The sequence below is a fragment of the Orcinus orca genome, chromosome 6, assembly GCF_937001465.1.
Source record: "Orcinus orca chromosome 6, mOrcOrc1.1, whole genome shotgun sequence".
Taxonomy (NCBI): domain Eukaryota; kingdom Metazoa; phylum Chordata; class Mammalia; order Artiodactyla; family Delphinidae; genus Orcinus; species Orcinus orca.
The window spans coordinates 31,809,660-31,826,254 of record NC_064564.1 but is presented as its reverse complement, the minus strand read 5'-3'; the positions used below and the strand labels follow the sequence as shown (position 1 = coordinate 31,826,254).

Sequence of the window (16,595 nt, the reverse complement as noted above, 5' to 3'; positions counted from 1 at the left end):
ATTCATTTCTTTCCATTGTATAAATTCTAATTGTATAAAACAAAATGAAGAGCAACGTGGGTCTAGAAATATATAAGAGAGAAGGTGTGTGTATGTACGTATCTTATTTAGAAAACTAAGCTATATTCTCTTTTTTTACTTATCTCCCTGGTATACTTAGAAATCTCTATTTCAAACCTTTATATGGCTTTACTAAGGCCCAAAGCTTAGAATTCTTTGACTTGTTCACATCAGGATTTCCTAGCCTTGGCACTGGTGATATTTGGGAATGGATAATTCTTTACTGTGGGGCTGTCCTGTGCATTGTAGGATGTTTAGCAGCATCCCTGGCCCCTGCCTCTAGATGCCTGCAGCCAGTATGCCCTCATCTGTGACAATCAAAAATGTCTCTAGACCTTGACAAAATCACCAGCCCTCTAGCCCCTGTTGAGAATCACTGCTCTTCAGTGACTAAATAGATCGTCCTATGGCATCAAAGGAAGTTCCAAACGTTGACATGGGAAAATGATGTAAACGAGCACACACACCCCCGCCTTCCACTAGAGTAAACTCCTTAAAGGATTCCATTCTTTTCTGTTATATTCACTCCTCCACACCTGGCCAATAGCAGGCACTCAATGTTTGCTAAAGGGAGAATGAATCATCACTGGAAACCAGAGAAGAGAGAATAAGAAATTTAAAGAAAATAAATCGTACTTAATGGCCATTGACCCAGGTGTTGAAAGAAAATAATTAAATTGCCTATATAAATAGAACAAAGAAAATATATGATTAAAGAGTTGAATGCCTATACTAAACATAGGAAATACAGGAGGAGTAAAATTAGTCCCTGGCCTCAAGTAGCTTAGAGTTAGTGGGGGAGATACATATGAAGGTAGCTACAATAAAGCTTTTGAGATGGGCTTTGAGGTAGAACCAAAATTCTGGCAAGCGAAAGTGGGGTAGACAGAGGGAGACATCAGTAGAGTTGGGAAATGGACATTTCTTGGGGAAACAGTAAACAGTCTGGTTGGGAGCATTTTAAAAGTATAATAGAAGAATTCTAAAACTAAGGAAGGTGGAATGGATTCGGATTGCAGGAGGGTCTAAGAGCCTGAATAAGGAGTTTGGATTAATGGTTTTGTTGACAGTCATTGCCAGGAGAATGACTCACCTGAGGACCCTGCAGGGTGCTCTGACATTGTGTGCAAGATGAGTTCCACTGCTGATACTAGGCATGGGGGCCTGGTCAGATCCAGAGGCAATTCTGACTACTATCCACAGTAAGACACAGTTTAATGTAATGGTATTCACCCTTAATACATGTCTTGCATTCTACTTTTTATTCTATTTTATTCTGTGTGAATTTTTCTAAATGCTGATAAACACCCAATAATTTGGTTTCACAACCCACCAGACCTTTTCGGTAAACTTGGTGAGTTCACATGTTGGGAATACTAGAAATGAGGAACAGAAGTGTAAGTAAGAGACTGCTGGGCTAGAACTGATGTGTCATATTGCAGGGACTGGCAGGATGGAATGATAAAAATGCCAAAGATGACTCCAGGGTGGTAAGTGTAACTTTGAAATAGGTGACCATCAGGCTCAAAGCAGTTAGGGCTAAAAGTGAAATCAGAACAGACTGGGAGAAGAGACAACTGTGGAAAGTGAAAGGAGAATGAAGGGTATATCAGTAAAAGTCAGGCTCTAGGGGGGACATGCAGTTTGAAGTCTTAAAGGTGGTATCATTCTTCCTGTTAATTATAGGACACAAACCCTAGGGTAGCTAAAGTGAAATTACAATAGTCACTAGAGGTGACTAATCTGAGGTCAGATTAGAGAGAATAGTCAGTTTGTGTGTTGAATGGGATATGGGAGAAGTAATCTCTAAGTACATAAAACCAGCTGCTCAAGTCTTTGAGAACAGTAAAAGGGTGCACTGGAAACTGTCAGATGTTGAAAGAATATGTGCATAGTATTAACCTCAAAAGAGGTAATAATAAGAGTATATAACAGAAAAGGTCCACAGCATTATGGCATTTATGGAAAGTCATATTTCAGTAACTCCAGGAAATGGAAGTGCTTTGATAATCACAAAGGCTTCAACAATGCAATGTTGAAGGGAAGAGGCAATGGGCTTTGGTAAGTCTAACTTTAAACCTGAAAAATGGGTGATAATTGTTGGTAAGTATCAGTGCTGAAGTCACAAATTGGTGGCTCAAGATCTGAATCTAGCCCGGAGTCCATTTTCCTTGGCTTAAAGGTGTTTTTTAAATGGAATAATTTCAAATAAAAATCTGGATTTCTGACTTTCTTGAAAAATCTGAAGGTCTGGCAATGTTGGCTCTATAGTCTTGTAAGGCTTTTAAAATGTGCACACTCTTCAATCTATCAAGTTTGTGTGTGCATACCATTTGTAGGGGATAGATAAATCATACACTATGCAGGTATTAAAAAGAATTAGAACTGTAAGTATAGAAATGAAAAGATTTTTTACACACTTATAAAAAACCAAATTGCTGAATAATGTAGTGATCGCATTAATGTTAAAAACTAAAACTATTTTGATAACATATGATATATAATATAAAATATACATAGGCACCTGCTGTGGAAAATAGTATGGTGATTCCTCGAGAAATTAAATATAAAATTACCAAATGATCCAGCAATTCCACTCCTGGGTACATACCCCAAAGAACTGAAAGCGGGGACTCCCGACAGATTTTTGTACACCCATATTCACAGCAGCACTATTCATTAGTCACAACAGCCAAAGGGGGAAGCAACCCAAGAATCCATAAACTAAATGTGGTCCATCCACAGAATAGAGTATTTTTCAGCCTTATAAGGGAAGGAAATTCTGACACAACATTACAATATGGATGAACCTTGAAGACAGTATGGCTAAGAGAAATAAGCCAGTCACAAAACTGGTACACTTGAAGAAAATAAATATTTTTAAATAAGTATTTTAAATGTATGGCTGGTTTGAGTTATAATGTGGTCGATTCTGAATTGTAAGTATTCCCTGATCAATTAGAGATCTTTAAGAATAACAGTACATTGCTAGTTTTCAGTGTCTCTTGGATAGAAACTGTGCTGCCTGGAAAAAGCAGCAGAGGCGTTTTGCTATCAGATCTGACCTGAGAGTGAACTGCAGGTAGGCACACCCCACAGCATTCTTACACAATGAAACTGAACTTTGACTTCAGCACACCACTTCCCTCTTGAAGAGGTTACTGGTTACTTGTCCCCAGACGTTGCTCAATCAGCAATCGCAATCCGTTTCTTCCCATATTAACAAAATACTGAGGGCTAAATGAGACAGCACTGTGAGAGATGACCTAGCATGGGACTGGCACCCTACAAAGTATACAAAGAAAGAGATCATCATCCCAAGATCTCAGGCCACAGCCTAATCTCACATTCTTCCAGTGACTTAAAACTTGAGCTCTGCTTTATGTAAGATCTGAGTAAATACCCCAGAGTACCGATTCAGGATAAGATTTCAAGGACTTCATTATAAACCTGCACATCAACACCACAAGTCTTGAGGCAGAAACATTTAGTAAAGCTCCAGGCATCTAATGCCACCAAGATTTTAAAATCAACATCAGTCCTCACCAAGTTTCAAAGGTTATGATGACTCAAGGCACACAAGAGGAAATGCTCCTAGTAACTAACAGAAGCCAAGTTCAGGCTGGGCAGTTTAATGACCTGAACAAAATTAGCTGATGTGTGGGCCAACTTCTAATGGTTAAAGAAATGCAATTATTACTTTAGCAAAGACATACTCTTCTAAGCCAAAGAAGATTTCTCTAAGCAAAGCTGACGGGAAATTAAGACTTTCTGCCAGTTTGCAGAACCCTGGAGACGGCCAATACGATGGTAGATTTTTATAAGAAAAATGCCTCATATGCCCAACATTATATATAGTGAGATGTTTGCATCAATTCCTTTGCCAATTTTTATTTAATCTTAAAAAAAATACAAATATCATACAGTAAAATTAACTTTTATTTACTTTTGATGTATAGTTCTATGATTTTAAAACATGCTACCAGGGCTTCCCTGGTGGCGCAGTAGTTGAGAGTCCGCCTGCCGATGCAGGGGACACGGGCTCGTGCCCCCGTCTGGGAAGATCCCACATGCCGAGGAACGGCTGGGTCCGTGAGCCATGTCCGCTGAGCCTGCGCATCCGGAGCCTGTGCTCCGCAACGGGAGGGGCCACAACAGTGAGAGGCCCGTGTACCACACACACACACACAAAGAATGCTACCACCACTACCATCAGGTTACAGAACAGTTCCATCACCCCAAAAAGCTCCCTCCTGCTGTCCCTTTATATTCACACCCTCAGGCAACCACTCATCGGGTCCCCATCACTACAGCCTTATCTTCAAGAGAATGTCATATAAATAGAACCATACCTTTTGAGCCTGGCTTCTTTCACTCAACATGAAGCTATAAAGACTCATCCAAGTTGTATGTATCAGTAGTTTCTCCCTTTTTATTGCTAAGTAGTATTGCACAGTACCATAGCTTAACTATTCACCTATTAAAGGATATTTTGGTTGTTTCCAGTTTTGGCTATTATGAATAAAACTGCTATGAACATTCAAGTTCAGTTTTTGTGTGAATAATAGTTTCATTAGGAAAATACCCAGGAGTACAACTGCTGGACCACATGGTAAATGCATTTTATAAGAAACTAAGGGAGCTGTTTTTTAGGGTGGCGTGCCATCTTGCATTCCCACCAGCCATGTGGGACGATTCCAATTGCTCAGCATTCTTGCCAGCACTTGGCATTGCCAGAATTATTTATTTTAGCCATTCTAACAAGTATGTAGTGATATGCCATCATGGTTTTAATTCACTTAACCATTTAATGGGCATTTTTAAAAAACAGTACACTCCCTTCACTCCCTTAGAGAATGCTGAACATAAATTTTTCTGGCTCAAAATCATCCTCATAGAGTAAACCATACTGCCCTCAGGGGCTACTGAAGTACCTAGGGTTGTTTTCTTTTTTCTAAGGAAGCCCCAGAATTATGTGTGTTTTTTATAGCTTTTTCTATCTTCTCCCTTGTGAAGTGTCACTTCCTTCTATTAATGGTGCGCCTGCCTGGCAGACTTTCCTCTGCACCCTTTTCTCAAGCTAAGTTTAGAAATAGATAACTAAGCTTATCAGAATTACATCTGAAAAGGAGAGGGCAGTCTACAAGGGAGAGAAGTTGATTCTTCAAGGAGGAAACAGAAAGCTTTTTTTTTCCTTTTTGGGTCACTATACCAAAGCTTCCTGACCTCTCATTTGGCTGTTGAGAAATTTTTAGTAGCTAGATTTCTTAGGCATTTTCCAAAAAGGTGAGGCTGCCAGTTAAGTGTCCACCAAGGAATTGAGTCTTTACTATATTAAGCTGTAAAATTAACACTATATTGTGGTTCTATATCAGGAGTTAAAAGCTTATCTAAAGCAAGATAATTATAGACTCAATTATATCTTGAGTGCAGAAACGTAAGTGGAAGAAATGATCTTAAATCTAGTTTCTTACTAACTTACACATTGGTCAAAATTCTGGGCATCCAGCAGGTAAGTGAGACATTTACAGGGGCACAAAGATAAATACCAAGAAATTTTACAATTAAAAAAGAATTTAGCAGTTCTTTCAAAAGATACAGTGACTGTGTACAAACACTGACTCTAATCCTAAGTAAAATTTACGGTGTTCCTTTGAAAGCCACTTGACTAGAAAGCTCATTGTCTTTCCAGTAGTAGTTTCCATCTCTGAACAAGATAAAACTGTTAACACTCAGGGCATCTTCTGGAGGTGGATCACACCTGGGAGTCGGCACTGTCTTACTTCTGAGAGAGCCCAGGCTCCAGGGCAGAAAATGCCAGCAGCAGTCCCTGGCTCTCAGCCGAACTTCCCCAGGGACGCAGGCTAGGTCTCTGCCATACTCACAGACCAATCGCCGCTCTTCCAGCAGCCTCGACCCGCACACTTAGAAACCCTGTCGCCAATTGCAACAGGATCGGGGTGGGACTTCCGCTATCACTTTAGGCTTAACCACCACCATCTCAGCACAGGCAAGAGCAATCAGGAAGTTTGAATTTCACAAACTTTGGGAACAAGCACAGTTTCAAGCAGAAATAAAGGAATGACAAACACGTTGGAAGGCAGAGTGGCAAAAGTCAGAAAACCAAAACATTCCCCCTAAAAATTTTAAACAAAGAACAATCAAAAAGGAAGCAATCAAAATTCAAGTTAAGGGTCATTGATTTGCATGTTATCTCTGCCGTGGCTGCTAGGTCCTCAAGCACTCCTTGGCCTGGGTTCTGGAAGGAGACCTCTGCCAAAAGGACAGCAGAATGCCGGACAGTCAAAGCTCTGATTACCTGAGTGCACAGCCCAAAGTGGTGGAGTCCTCACTGTGCAGAGAGAAATAAATCCTGGAAACTCTGATTCACATTCTCTTTGCCCTGACTCTGAACTACTCTCTTCACTTCAGATACACAGAACCAAAGACTTTTTCACGTAGACTCTAAGTCACAGAACTGACAAAATTTCAGCATGTCAGAATTTATGATTCTTTGAAATCTAACACACACGAAAATCCGACAATTTCTCTAAAAACTGTCATCTTCCAGGGAACCTGGACCCAGCCCTGCGTTCTCAAGAAGAGGCTAACTCCACAGGCCTTGCCCAGGTCACTGCCCCCAGCTGAGCCGGGGTGACAGCAGTAGGCAGACCTTCCATCCACCCTCAGTGGCTGGAGACCCCTTTCTGTCGCCATCTAGCCCACTTGCTCCCCCAAAAAACCTGTTGCTGTTCAAGCCCCGCTAAAGGAAAACCAGCGTCTCATAAAAGTTCAGGTTAGTAATCTACCTGCTTCAAAGAGTGGAGGAATACTCCGGATCTCAGCGATGGTGGCACTGCACCCTCCAAGCCTGCAGCTATCCGCTGGTCTTAAGGTTCTCGGACGGCCTGGAGCAGCCGAAGTCCCCAGACCCCGGGCACTCGCAGCCGCCGGCCGGGCTCCAGGCCGCGCGTCCATTTTGCAGCAGTTCAGACCGGGAGGGGAGAGGCGCCTGCAGTCCCCCGGACCAGACCCCGAACCCTGCCCAGCTCCAACTTCAGATCCCGACCCGCTCGGACCCCAGACCCCAACCCCGGCCCAAGCCCGCACCCCAGACCCCGACTCAGGCCCAGACCTCTGGCCCGCTCCTTCTCTGTTACCCCAAACTCCAGTCCAACCCCGACCTCGGACTCCAGATCCCGACCCACCCTGACTCTGAATTCGAGCGACTCCGGCCCCACGCCCACGCAGACCCCAGCCCAGCCCCGGCCTCCAACCCCGCCCCCGGCCCCCAGGCCCACGCGGACCCCGGCCAGCCTGCCCGCCCGGCGGGCCGCACCTTGACGTGGAAGCGGATGAGCGCCAGGCGGATGCAGTGCGCCATGCAGACGGGTGGCAGGAACCAGACCTTGGGCGGCGGGGTGCCCTTGTTCTGGACATGGCTGACGATCTGCTGCGCCGTCTGGCGCTCGTTGCCCTGCCGCTTGACCCACTCGTGCAGCCGCGCCTTCTCGAGCGCGCCGTTGAAGAAGACGAAGAGCTCGATGTTGCCGCCGAAGCAGGCCTTGGCTAGCGCGGCCAGGTAGCCGAGCATGTGGTTCCACTGGCCGCCGCTCACCCAGTCAGTGTAGAAGCCGCCGTAGAGGCGATGCAGGCAGTTGTCGGCGTCCACCAGCAGGCGCAGCGGCGTGTGCGGGGGCCGCTGCCGCCCGCCGCCCACCAGGCTGCCCCGGGCCAGCTTCTGCAGCTCCACCGGCACCACGGCGCTCGGGCAGTGCTTCTCGATGTAGTCCTGGAAGCCCTGCACGCCCATGGCGGCGGCGGCGGCGGCGGCGGGCGCGGGGCGGCGGGGCGGCGGGGCCGGGGGCGGCGGGGCCGTGGCGCTGGCCTGGGCCGGGGCGGCGGGCTCTAGGGGGGGCCGGGCCGGGCCGCGGGCGCGCTCATGGCCGCTGCTGCCGCCATGTGCTACCGCCTCCCAGGGCCATGGCGGGGAGGGACCTGCGCCGTGCGCCGCTCCAGGCCCAGGCCAGGCTGAGGCGGCCTCGCGCGGGCGGGCGGGCGGCGGCGGAGGGGCGGGGCGATGCCAGCTGACTTACGTGGGCCGGCGGAAGGGGCGGAAGAGGCGGTGCCGCGGCTGAGCTGCCGGTACTCCAGACTGAGCGGTCGGTATACTGAGGGCCAGGACTCCGAACCTGAACCCCAGTCCCAGACCGAGGAGGACAGACCGGGGAGAGTCCGCGAGGTCCAGTCCAGGGAAGGGGGCGCCGGGCCCAAGCGGCGCCGCTGGGCCTGCGCGAGCTCCCGGGAGGTCCCAGAGCGGTGGCCTCATCTCGTCCCCTTCCTGGTCTCCCAGAGCTGGTCACCCGAGGAGGCCACATCCCCGGCTCCAGGATCTGGTCACCCCGAGACGGCCTTATACCCGGAAGCCGGTCAGGCAGCCCTCTCCCCGTACCCGCTCGGAGGCGGTCACCCCGAGGAGTCCGCGTTCGGTCCTCGGGATCTGGTCACCCTGAAGAGGCCTCATCCCGGAAGCCGGTCACCCCGAGAAGGCCCCGTCCCGTCGTTGGTCACCCTAAGGAAGCCACATCTTAGTCCCCGGGTCCAGTCATTCCGAGGAGGCCCTGTCTCGTCCCCAAGGACCGGTCAGAGGAGGCCCCTTCCTATCCCAGTGCCCTGAGGAGCCCTAATCCCTGGGGTCTGGTCACCCCAAAGAGGTCCCGTCCTCGTCCCGGGGGGACCAGTCATCCTGAGGTGGGACCAGTGCCCTGGCCGGGGTGGCTGCAGAGGGAAAGTGGGCAGGCTGGTCAGGAACTGGAAGTTGGGTGCATCTGGGAGGGAGGAGGGAGCAGAAGCCACTGTCCCCAATGGAGAAATGAATAAGTCTCTGCGCTGTGTCCCCAAGTGTAGTTACTGAGTTCGAGAAATGATCACCTGCTCTCTCAACCTTAATCGCGTTAGTATCTTTAATTAACTTGGGAAATAACTCTCCAGACTTGTTCACAAGGAGTGGAGTCGTAATTCTGAGGAAGTTGGAAAGGTGGCAGATTGACCCCACTGCCCCCTGGGTTTACTGCTTTTCTGGGAGAAATAGGGTGGTGTGAGCCGGGACCCTCACTGGAGCTCCCTTTTAGGTAGCAGGGTTCCCTACAGGCAGATCTGACTCAACCCACTCAGAGTGGTTTCACTGTCTGAAGGAGCCTCGGGCTCCCCTTTTTCATTTTCACACCAGTAACAGATTTCATGGCCCAGACACTGAACTGACAATCTATAATGTAGTATACAAGTAGCCTTAGTGTCAGATAATCACCGAAGAGACTTTAAAAACAGATCTGTTACAGCATGTGAAATGCCTCCTTTCTATTTAGTTCCAACTGTGGAATGCCTATCTTCCCTAACTCTCGCTTTCCTGAGGCTGTGCAACCCCTCCTAAGGAAAATGATTTAAATCCTTCTTGCTGTAGTAGCATCTTCTGGAAGGAGATCCTTTCATGACTTCTGTCCCAGAGCTCAGCAGTAATTGCTTTTTAAATGAGGTTAATACTATAAGTGTATTATGCTTCAATAAAATGGTTTTTAAAACAGATTAATGTCTTACAGAATGAAGCATTTAAAAACTCAGAACTCTTTGAAGTTTGGAAGTGGTGTTCTTACTTACCTCCAATCCTCCTGTCTGTTCTTTTTTCTGGAGAAACCTCTGTAGAGGAGCAGGCCCCAACAGCAGGTGCAGAGCAGATGGAACCTGCACCCATGTAGGTTCCAAGAAGCATCCATACTCTCTGTCCCCGAAAAGGCAAGTTGAATTTTTCCATTTCTTATAACTTCACCTCAAATATAGGCCAGTATGATATACACATAAGTAAAATGCTCTTGGTATTTTGATAAGTATGTTTAATTTTTAAAAAACAGACTTTGGCAAGTTAAGCCACTTACTCATACACAAAATTAGAGATGAAGCCAGGATTACGTTATTTAGCCATTTAAAGCCACGTTAAATACTGACACCACAAATATTCAAATTTCCTTCTATAATCCACTGTAGGTTCACAAGATTAGGAGTATTAATTTTAATCACTCATTGTAATTTAATTTATAGCATTGCATTCCATATTTACTTTTGCTCTGTACTGTTTTTATTTCTTTTAAATGTGCTTGCTTTTAACATTTTAGATGCTTTGGTGCCAGTGTCTGGGGTTCTGAGAATAAGTTTATTTTCACCTTAAGACAGTATAGAGGACTAAGGTTCTGGAGTCAGACTACCAAACTTGTCTAGTCCTACCTCTGTGCCCTTGCATAAATTACTTAAACTTTTAAAACCTTGCTTTCTATCATCTGTACAATGAGGATATTAATAGTATCTACCTTCCAGATCATTATAAGGATTAAATCATACAATTTGTGTGCTTACCACAGAGCAAATGCTCAATAAATGTTGGCTTTTGTAACTATTACTTACACATCCTATAATTGTATAAAATTTATCCTTGAGAACATGGATCAGTTATCTTACTTTTTGAAACCTTAAAATTCATTTTCATAAGTATAAAACATAAATTCATTTATGCTTACTTTCCCTGTTTAAGTATGTGTTCACATTAAAAAAAACTAACTCTCGTATGTTTTGAGTAACATTGTTAGTGGCTGGCAAGATGTTTGGCTGACAAATATTTTATATAATCTTCAAATTCAGAGGTTGGTTGAAGTTAAATTTTTTAAGTATCAAGGTAAAAGCAAACATCTGTATTTAAAATTTAATAAAAATTATAATATCTTCTTGGGTTCACAATATATGATAACTAATGGGTGGGGACTTTCCTATTTGCAACCACCTTTATCTTTCGACATTTCACTTAGAGCATATGAGAAAACTTTTTTTTTTTTTTTCCCATGGTTGGATTTTTTTCATTTTATTTCTTGGTTCATTTCAATGACCTGTATCATGAGAGTACAACTGAGCAGGGCTATTTCATCTTTACAGATTTTCTGGGAACAGCGGATTTGCGGGTAAACTTCAGTTTTGCTCTGTTTGGGGGGATGGGGTGTCCTAAACTCTCCTTGCTCCACTGTCTTCCACTAGGTCAGCGCCCCCCCCCCTCTTCCCAGGGAGGTCCCAAAGCTAGCTAGACTTCCAACTAAGAAGTTGGCTCCTAAACTTTTTCTCTGAATGCCAATGGATCCATCAAGTACACATCAGGGCCTTTCCCATTGGACAGAATTCTCATCATTACTGATACATTTCCTGTTGCCACTGGCGTTTTATAAGTGTAAAAGCAGCAGCAGCAGCAGGATCCATCTCGTTAGCATCAAGCCATTAGGACCACTGCCCCCTCTTTGCTTTAAAGGGGCTCTGATGCCGGGACACTTGCAGATGTATGTGATCCGGCGAGGCAAAGCTGCCCTGTGTACAGAACACCCCACCCACCGCAAACCAGTTGTTGCACTGTTAGCCAGAGTTGCTTTTTCTAGAAAAGATGGATTGCAAAGGCCAGTTGTGCACAAGCCCCTGCCACAGCTCACAGCTTGGGCCCTCATGCTTGAGCAGTGACGCTACAGAGGTTGGGGTGATGAGGTGCGACTCTCTGCCCCACCTCCTCGAGCACACAGTACAGTGAGGGGCTAGGGGAGGCTCCCGCAGAGCAGACCCCAAGTTCTCGCACCGTACCATCTCCCTAGTCCAGACTTCATGGCATGGCCCCCAGTGGCTAAGTTAGGCCTGGGTTTTACCCCTGGTCCCTTAGAGGCACCTGTGCATCTGTCCACCCAGATTGGAGACTGCACAGAGAGCTAGGGCTGAAGCATCCCAGATCATTCCAATGCTGACTGACAAGTGACTGTGGCCATCCCCACAGGCAAAAGGGACAGGGGGCACACTTTGCTGGTCTGTGAAGTCTCTTGGAACCCCTGACATTTTCTATGTGAAGGTATCTGAGAGCAGCTGCTAGGATTTAGCCAACCCTCCTGCCTGGGGTGACCTCAGCACGTCCCAGCAAAAGTTCAGAAAGAGCGGTGTCTCGGGGTAGAGAGGTGGAACCAGCAGTAGCTGCTTCCCTTGGAAAGCTGCGAGGCTGTGGCGGAGGGCACCTGGCCTCCTGGTCCTAGCGACGGGTGGGTGGGATCTGCCTGCCTCTCCATGTGACAAGAGGTCGGGTTAGAATGTGTGTGGATTCCCCAGGGATGTGCCCCAGGGGGGATGCTCTTATCCCTGCTTTAGAAGGCAGCTGATTGGAAGAAGCTTCTCCATAATGCTCAAAACCTTTCACCCTCGGGAGATCCTCTGAGCGGCCCTCAGCCAACCCCGTGAGCACCAGATGGCATGTTCAAGGCTGCCCCCGACCTACCACAAGTGGGTGAGAACAAACTTTCATAGCCACTCACAGAAATGGGTGACCAACTGTCCCCATTTGGGCAGGACTGAGGGGTTTCCTGGGAAATGGACTTCCAGTGCCAGAACCGGTCCTGGGCAAACTGGGGTGGCTGTCACCTTACACAGCAGCCTGGAGGACTGATGGGGGGCCGGAGTAGTTGTCCTGCCAGAAAGCTGGTCTTCTAAGTGCACCCAGGGAGCTACGCTACACCTCCTTAGGCCAAGGATGGCAGGAGCAACCCCTCCTGTGGCGCTGATTCACCCAGCCCTTGGGATGCAGGGGAGGGGGCTTCGGTGTCCACTGCCTCTGGATACCAGGAAAGATCAGGCAGGCTGGTGACCTCCACCGAGCCTCTGTCTTCAGGATTCCCCCGTCTGCTCATCTCTGCTTCTGGGCCTTTCTGTGCTCGGCAAAGATTGGTTTGGGCCTCTCCCTATCCTGACCCGGTCCTCCCAGGGCTGCCAGAATCAAGTGCCCAGGGTGCCCTCAGACGGGGTCAGGCCCCTGCATCTCCCTCGTTTCCCAAGGCCTACCTGCTCTGGACCTGCCCCAGGGGAGTGGGAGAAGCCAGAAGAAGGGGGAGCGCTGGGGAGTGTTGCCTGGACCCTGCTCTTCTCTGAGCCAGCACCATTCCCACCCACGGGCCCTGAAGTCTTGGCTGGCTGAACCCACTGTGAGAGTGAGCTCTGAGGTAGGGCAGGAAGTAGCAGCAGGACTCCTGGAGAAGAGAGGGGGAGGACAGGCCCTGGGGCCGCGGTGACAGGCAGGCGGGGGGGGGGGGGGGGGGCGCACCGAGGGGTGGGGTCACCAGGAAAACGCATGAGTTCTGGCGCTACTCTCCTGATGGTGAGCCGGGCCTGGGAGCTTAGAGGAAGGATGGAGGGAGGGAGCCGTCTGAACTGTGGAAGGCGTAGGGCCTCTTGAGGGGCCCCACAGAACCCCAGAGTAGGCAGCACCACTGCAAGAAAGTAACTGCCCTCTGGGAGAGGGAAACCTCCAGAAGGTACCCCACTTGAGTATGCCAGAGTCCTGGGCGCTAAGCACTGCCCACGCAGGCCATGGACAGAGGACAGGGGGTCGGGCATGGGGTTAGGAAATGTGTTATGTTAGTGCTGCCTCTTGGTGATTTGGCAGGGAGAGGGGGCACTTCCTCGGTGGTCTCCAGCCTCAGGGGAGTCAGCTCTGGCCCAGGCCTCAGCGTTGCCCGTGGCGGAGGAAAAACATACCAAAGAAAAAGTCTGTTACAGATGAGCCCTGCGCCCTGCCCTCCCATCCCCGTTCCCTACCCCACAGCACCCAGGGCTCTGCACACAGCCAGGAGGCCAGGAGCCCCTTCCTCTGGGACTGCTCGCGGCCATGATACAGGACTTGAATGTTGAGGCTGGTGGCTGTGGAGGTCTCCTCGTCGGTTTGTCTGTCCTTGGGTGGGAGTCGGTCCTTGGGCCAGGCCATCAGACCTTGGCCTCCAGCATCTCCAGGAAGAGTTTGTGCATGGGCACCTTGCCTTGCAGTTTGAGGCTGTAGAAGTGCTGCACGGCCTTGGCAGCTGTCTGCCGAAGCAGGGGCAGCGTCAGCAGCAACTTGCTCATCCTCCATGGCTTCTCGTGGCGCTGGCACAGCTCGTAGTCCTGCAGCGCCTCATGCAGCAGGTCCTGCAGCTTCTGGACCGCCTCCAGATCCTCGATGTACATGGAATCTGAGTTGGCCAGGGCCAGGGCCTTGAGCGTCACAATCTCCTCCTTCACCTTGAGCTTCTTGTAGCTGTGCACCAGCTGTAGGATGGCCCGGTAGAGCTCCAGCAGTACCGCGAGGCGGGAGCGCTCCTCGTCCGTGATATAGTCCTCAGCATATAGTCCTCAGCATATACCAGCTTGTCGTCATGGGGCAGCGAGCGGTGCACGCTGCCCAGGATGAGGATCTCCATCCAGGCACTCTGTGGCAGACTCATCTGGTCCCCCAGAGAGAGGTTGGAGAAGCCTGGGATGTGCTTGGCCCAGCCAATAATGACCACGAGCTCCCTGTCTGCCAGATCACAGAGAGTGGTCAGAGCCTTGATGTCACCCTCTGGCATGCCAGGGGGTGGCATGGCGTAGAGTTTGTCCGGCTCAGCCACCAGCAGGTAGGAGGCGATTTTAGTCAATGGCTTTTTAGCAGGAGGAGAAATCTGTAAGCTCAGGTACGGGCTGCTCTCTGAGTCCAGCCGGCGCTTGTATTTCTGGCGGCCTCCACGCACTCGGTCAAGGCGCACACCTTCCTTCAGCATTATCCCCACTTTGAGGCATTTCATGAAGCGACAGGCCTGGCAGGACTTGCCCCTCCGTTTCATGATCTCACACTCGTTGGTGGCCGGGCAGCTGTACTCAATGTTCCCTTGGATGGTCCTCTTGAAGAAAGCCTTGCAGGCCTCACAGGAGGCCACGCTGTAGTGGTAGCCGGAGGCGATGTCCCCACACACGAGGCACAGGCTCTTGGGGATGGCGTTGAGCATGTACTGGCACTTGATGGCCGAGTCCTCCATGATGCCGCCGGCACAGTCCTCGTAGCCCTTGCGGTAGGGGGTGCCTCCCAGCCCGGTGCCCACGAACATGGGCAGCAAGTCCAGACTGTTGGCGTGGGCGCCCAGGGCCAGGCCGAAGCCGCCGCTGGCGTCGGACGAGCCGCTGGGGCTGTGGTGGCTGAGGGCATCGATGCCCGAGGACGGGCTAGACGGCTCGGTCTTGATGAAGGAGCCACAGCTGGAGACCAGGTGCCGGTCGTCTGCGGATATTCTCTAGAAAACTTTGAATTTCACTAAGAGATTGCCCCACAAGCAAGAAAAAAATCTGAAAAATAAACAAAAATGCTAAAAAGGACATGGCCCCAGGCTTTATAAAAATTACAAAAAGAAATTTCGGAAAAAAAGTTATGATTAATAGACAAAGAGAGCCAACCCATGTATGCAAAAATTACTGATGTGTGGAAAACCAATGACAGAAATACTTATTTTCAGCTCTTTCACATTTTAGCCAATTTAGTTTTGATCAATTAATCTATAGCCCAAAGTAGGAAAATATTGTCTATCTTATTTACATGATTCTTTCCCAATTAAAGTGTTTTGTAGTAGAATGATAACTTTACTTAATATTCTACTTAGCTGAGGCTTCTATCCACTAAAAGGTTAAGCTTTCAGTGTTTCAACTAAGGTGACTGAGACCCATGTAAACATTAGCATATAGTAGGAGAACAGCAGGCTGGGGCTCAGCATGAAATGTGTGACCCTAGAAGAGAGCAAATTAATCTCTGCTTGGGATTTGAACATGTAATGTTTACCTAGCACTAAGCTCTAATCTGTTAATTGATTGTCAGTTTAAATTACCTGGAAGAACACACAGGTATCTCTACAGTCTTGAGGATTTTGTTGTTTTTGTTTTGGTATTCTGGAATTAAAAATTGCTTTTTGTCTTTAGTTATGTGGATTAAAAGTCATGTTCTCTTCAGAAGTATGAATACATTTTCTCTTTCAACCATAATTTTTTAAAACAGGTATACATTATAGTTCTAAATTGTACGTCAATGGGAAAGTATAAGTGAATTTCATTAAATGCAAATTTCTAGGGCTTTTCAAGAATAGAGGGAGTTTCCAAATGCGTGGCTGACAAACATTTTATATAATCAGCTGGTTACCATCTCAGCTGAAGGGTTACTGTACTCCTTCATTACTAATTTTCCCTTCCCTATCTAACAACAATTGGGAGCCCTTTGGTGCCCATTTTTTCTGAAGTCTGTAAAGGATTGTCTGTGTTCCCTCTCCACCACTTGTGGAAATACACAGAGGCCTTCCTGGCATTTCCTGTGTATCCAAGACCTCTTCCTCTCCACATCAGTCCTTACCGACAGGAGGCATCAGTCTGCCTTGACTCCCACCCTCACCTCTGGGAGCTGCTGAGGAGTAAGTAGACAACCATCCGTAGGGATGCTTTGGAAGACGATACTCAGTTGGGCATATATTCTCTCATTTGAATAGAAGAACTTTATAGTCATCCCTTACATACTACCTTATGGAATCTTCAAAAAATAATTTTTTTTTTGGCCGCACCGCACCGTACCGCACCGCTTGCAGGATCTTCAACCAGGTATTGAACCCACGCCCCCTGCAATGGAAGCTCAGAGTCCTAACCACTGGACCACCAGGGAA

General features: G+C 48.2%; 2 protein-coding genes across 4 annotated transcripts in view; both read right to left on the bottom strand.

The window, feature by feature from the left end:
• FAM120A (family with sequence similarity 120A) overlaps positions 1 to 8,097 on the bottom strand; it is a 104,276-nt gene extending 96,179 nt beyond the window's left edge. Inside the window, exon 1 of one of the 3 annotated variants that reach the window (XM_004284106.3) lies at positions 7,400 to 8,097. In XM_004284106.3, the coding sequence (XP_004284154.1) occupies positions 7,400 to 7,873 (474 nt within the window). In that variant the 5' untranslated portion in view covers positions 7,874 to 8,097. Of the gene's footprint in view, positions 1 to 6,869; positions 7,056 to 7,399 lie in introns of those variants that run through there. The other 2 variants (XM_033413651.2, XM_049711481.1) reach the window with 2 other exon arrangements.
• A 5,616-nt stretch (positions 8,098 to 13,713) lies between these two features.
• LOC101289934 (steroid hormone receptor ERR2-like) lies at positions 13,714 to 16,117 on the bottom strand. Its single transcript, XM_033413665.2, is given in 3 exon segments — positions 13,714 to 14,283; positions 14,286 to 15,191; positions 16,085 to 16,117. Coding segments are annotated over 3 exon segments (1,350 nt in total). The 3' UTR covers positions 13,714 to 13,872.
• Between the last annotated feature and the right edge of the window lie 478 nt (positions 16,118 to 16,595).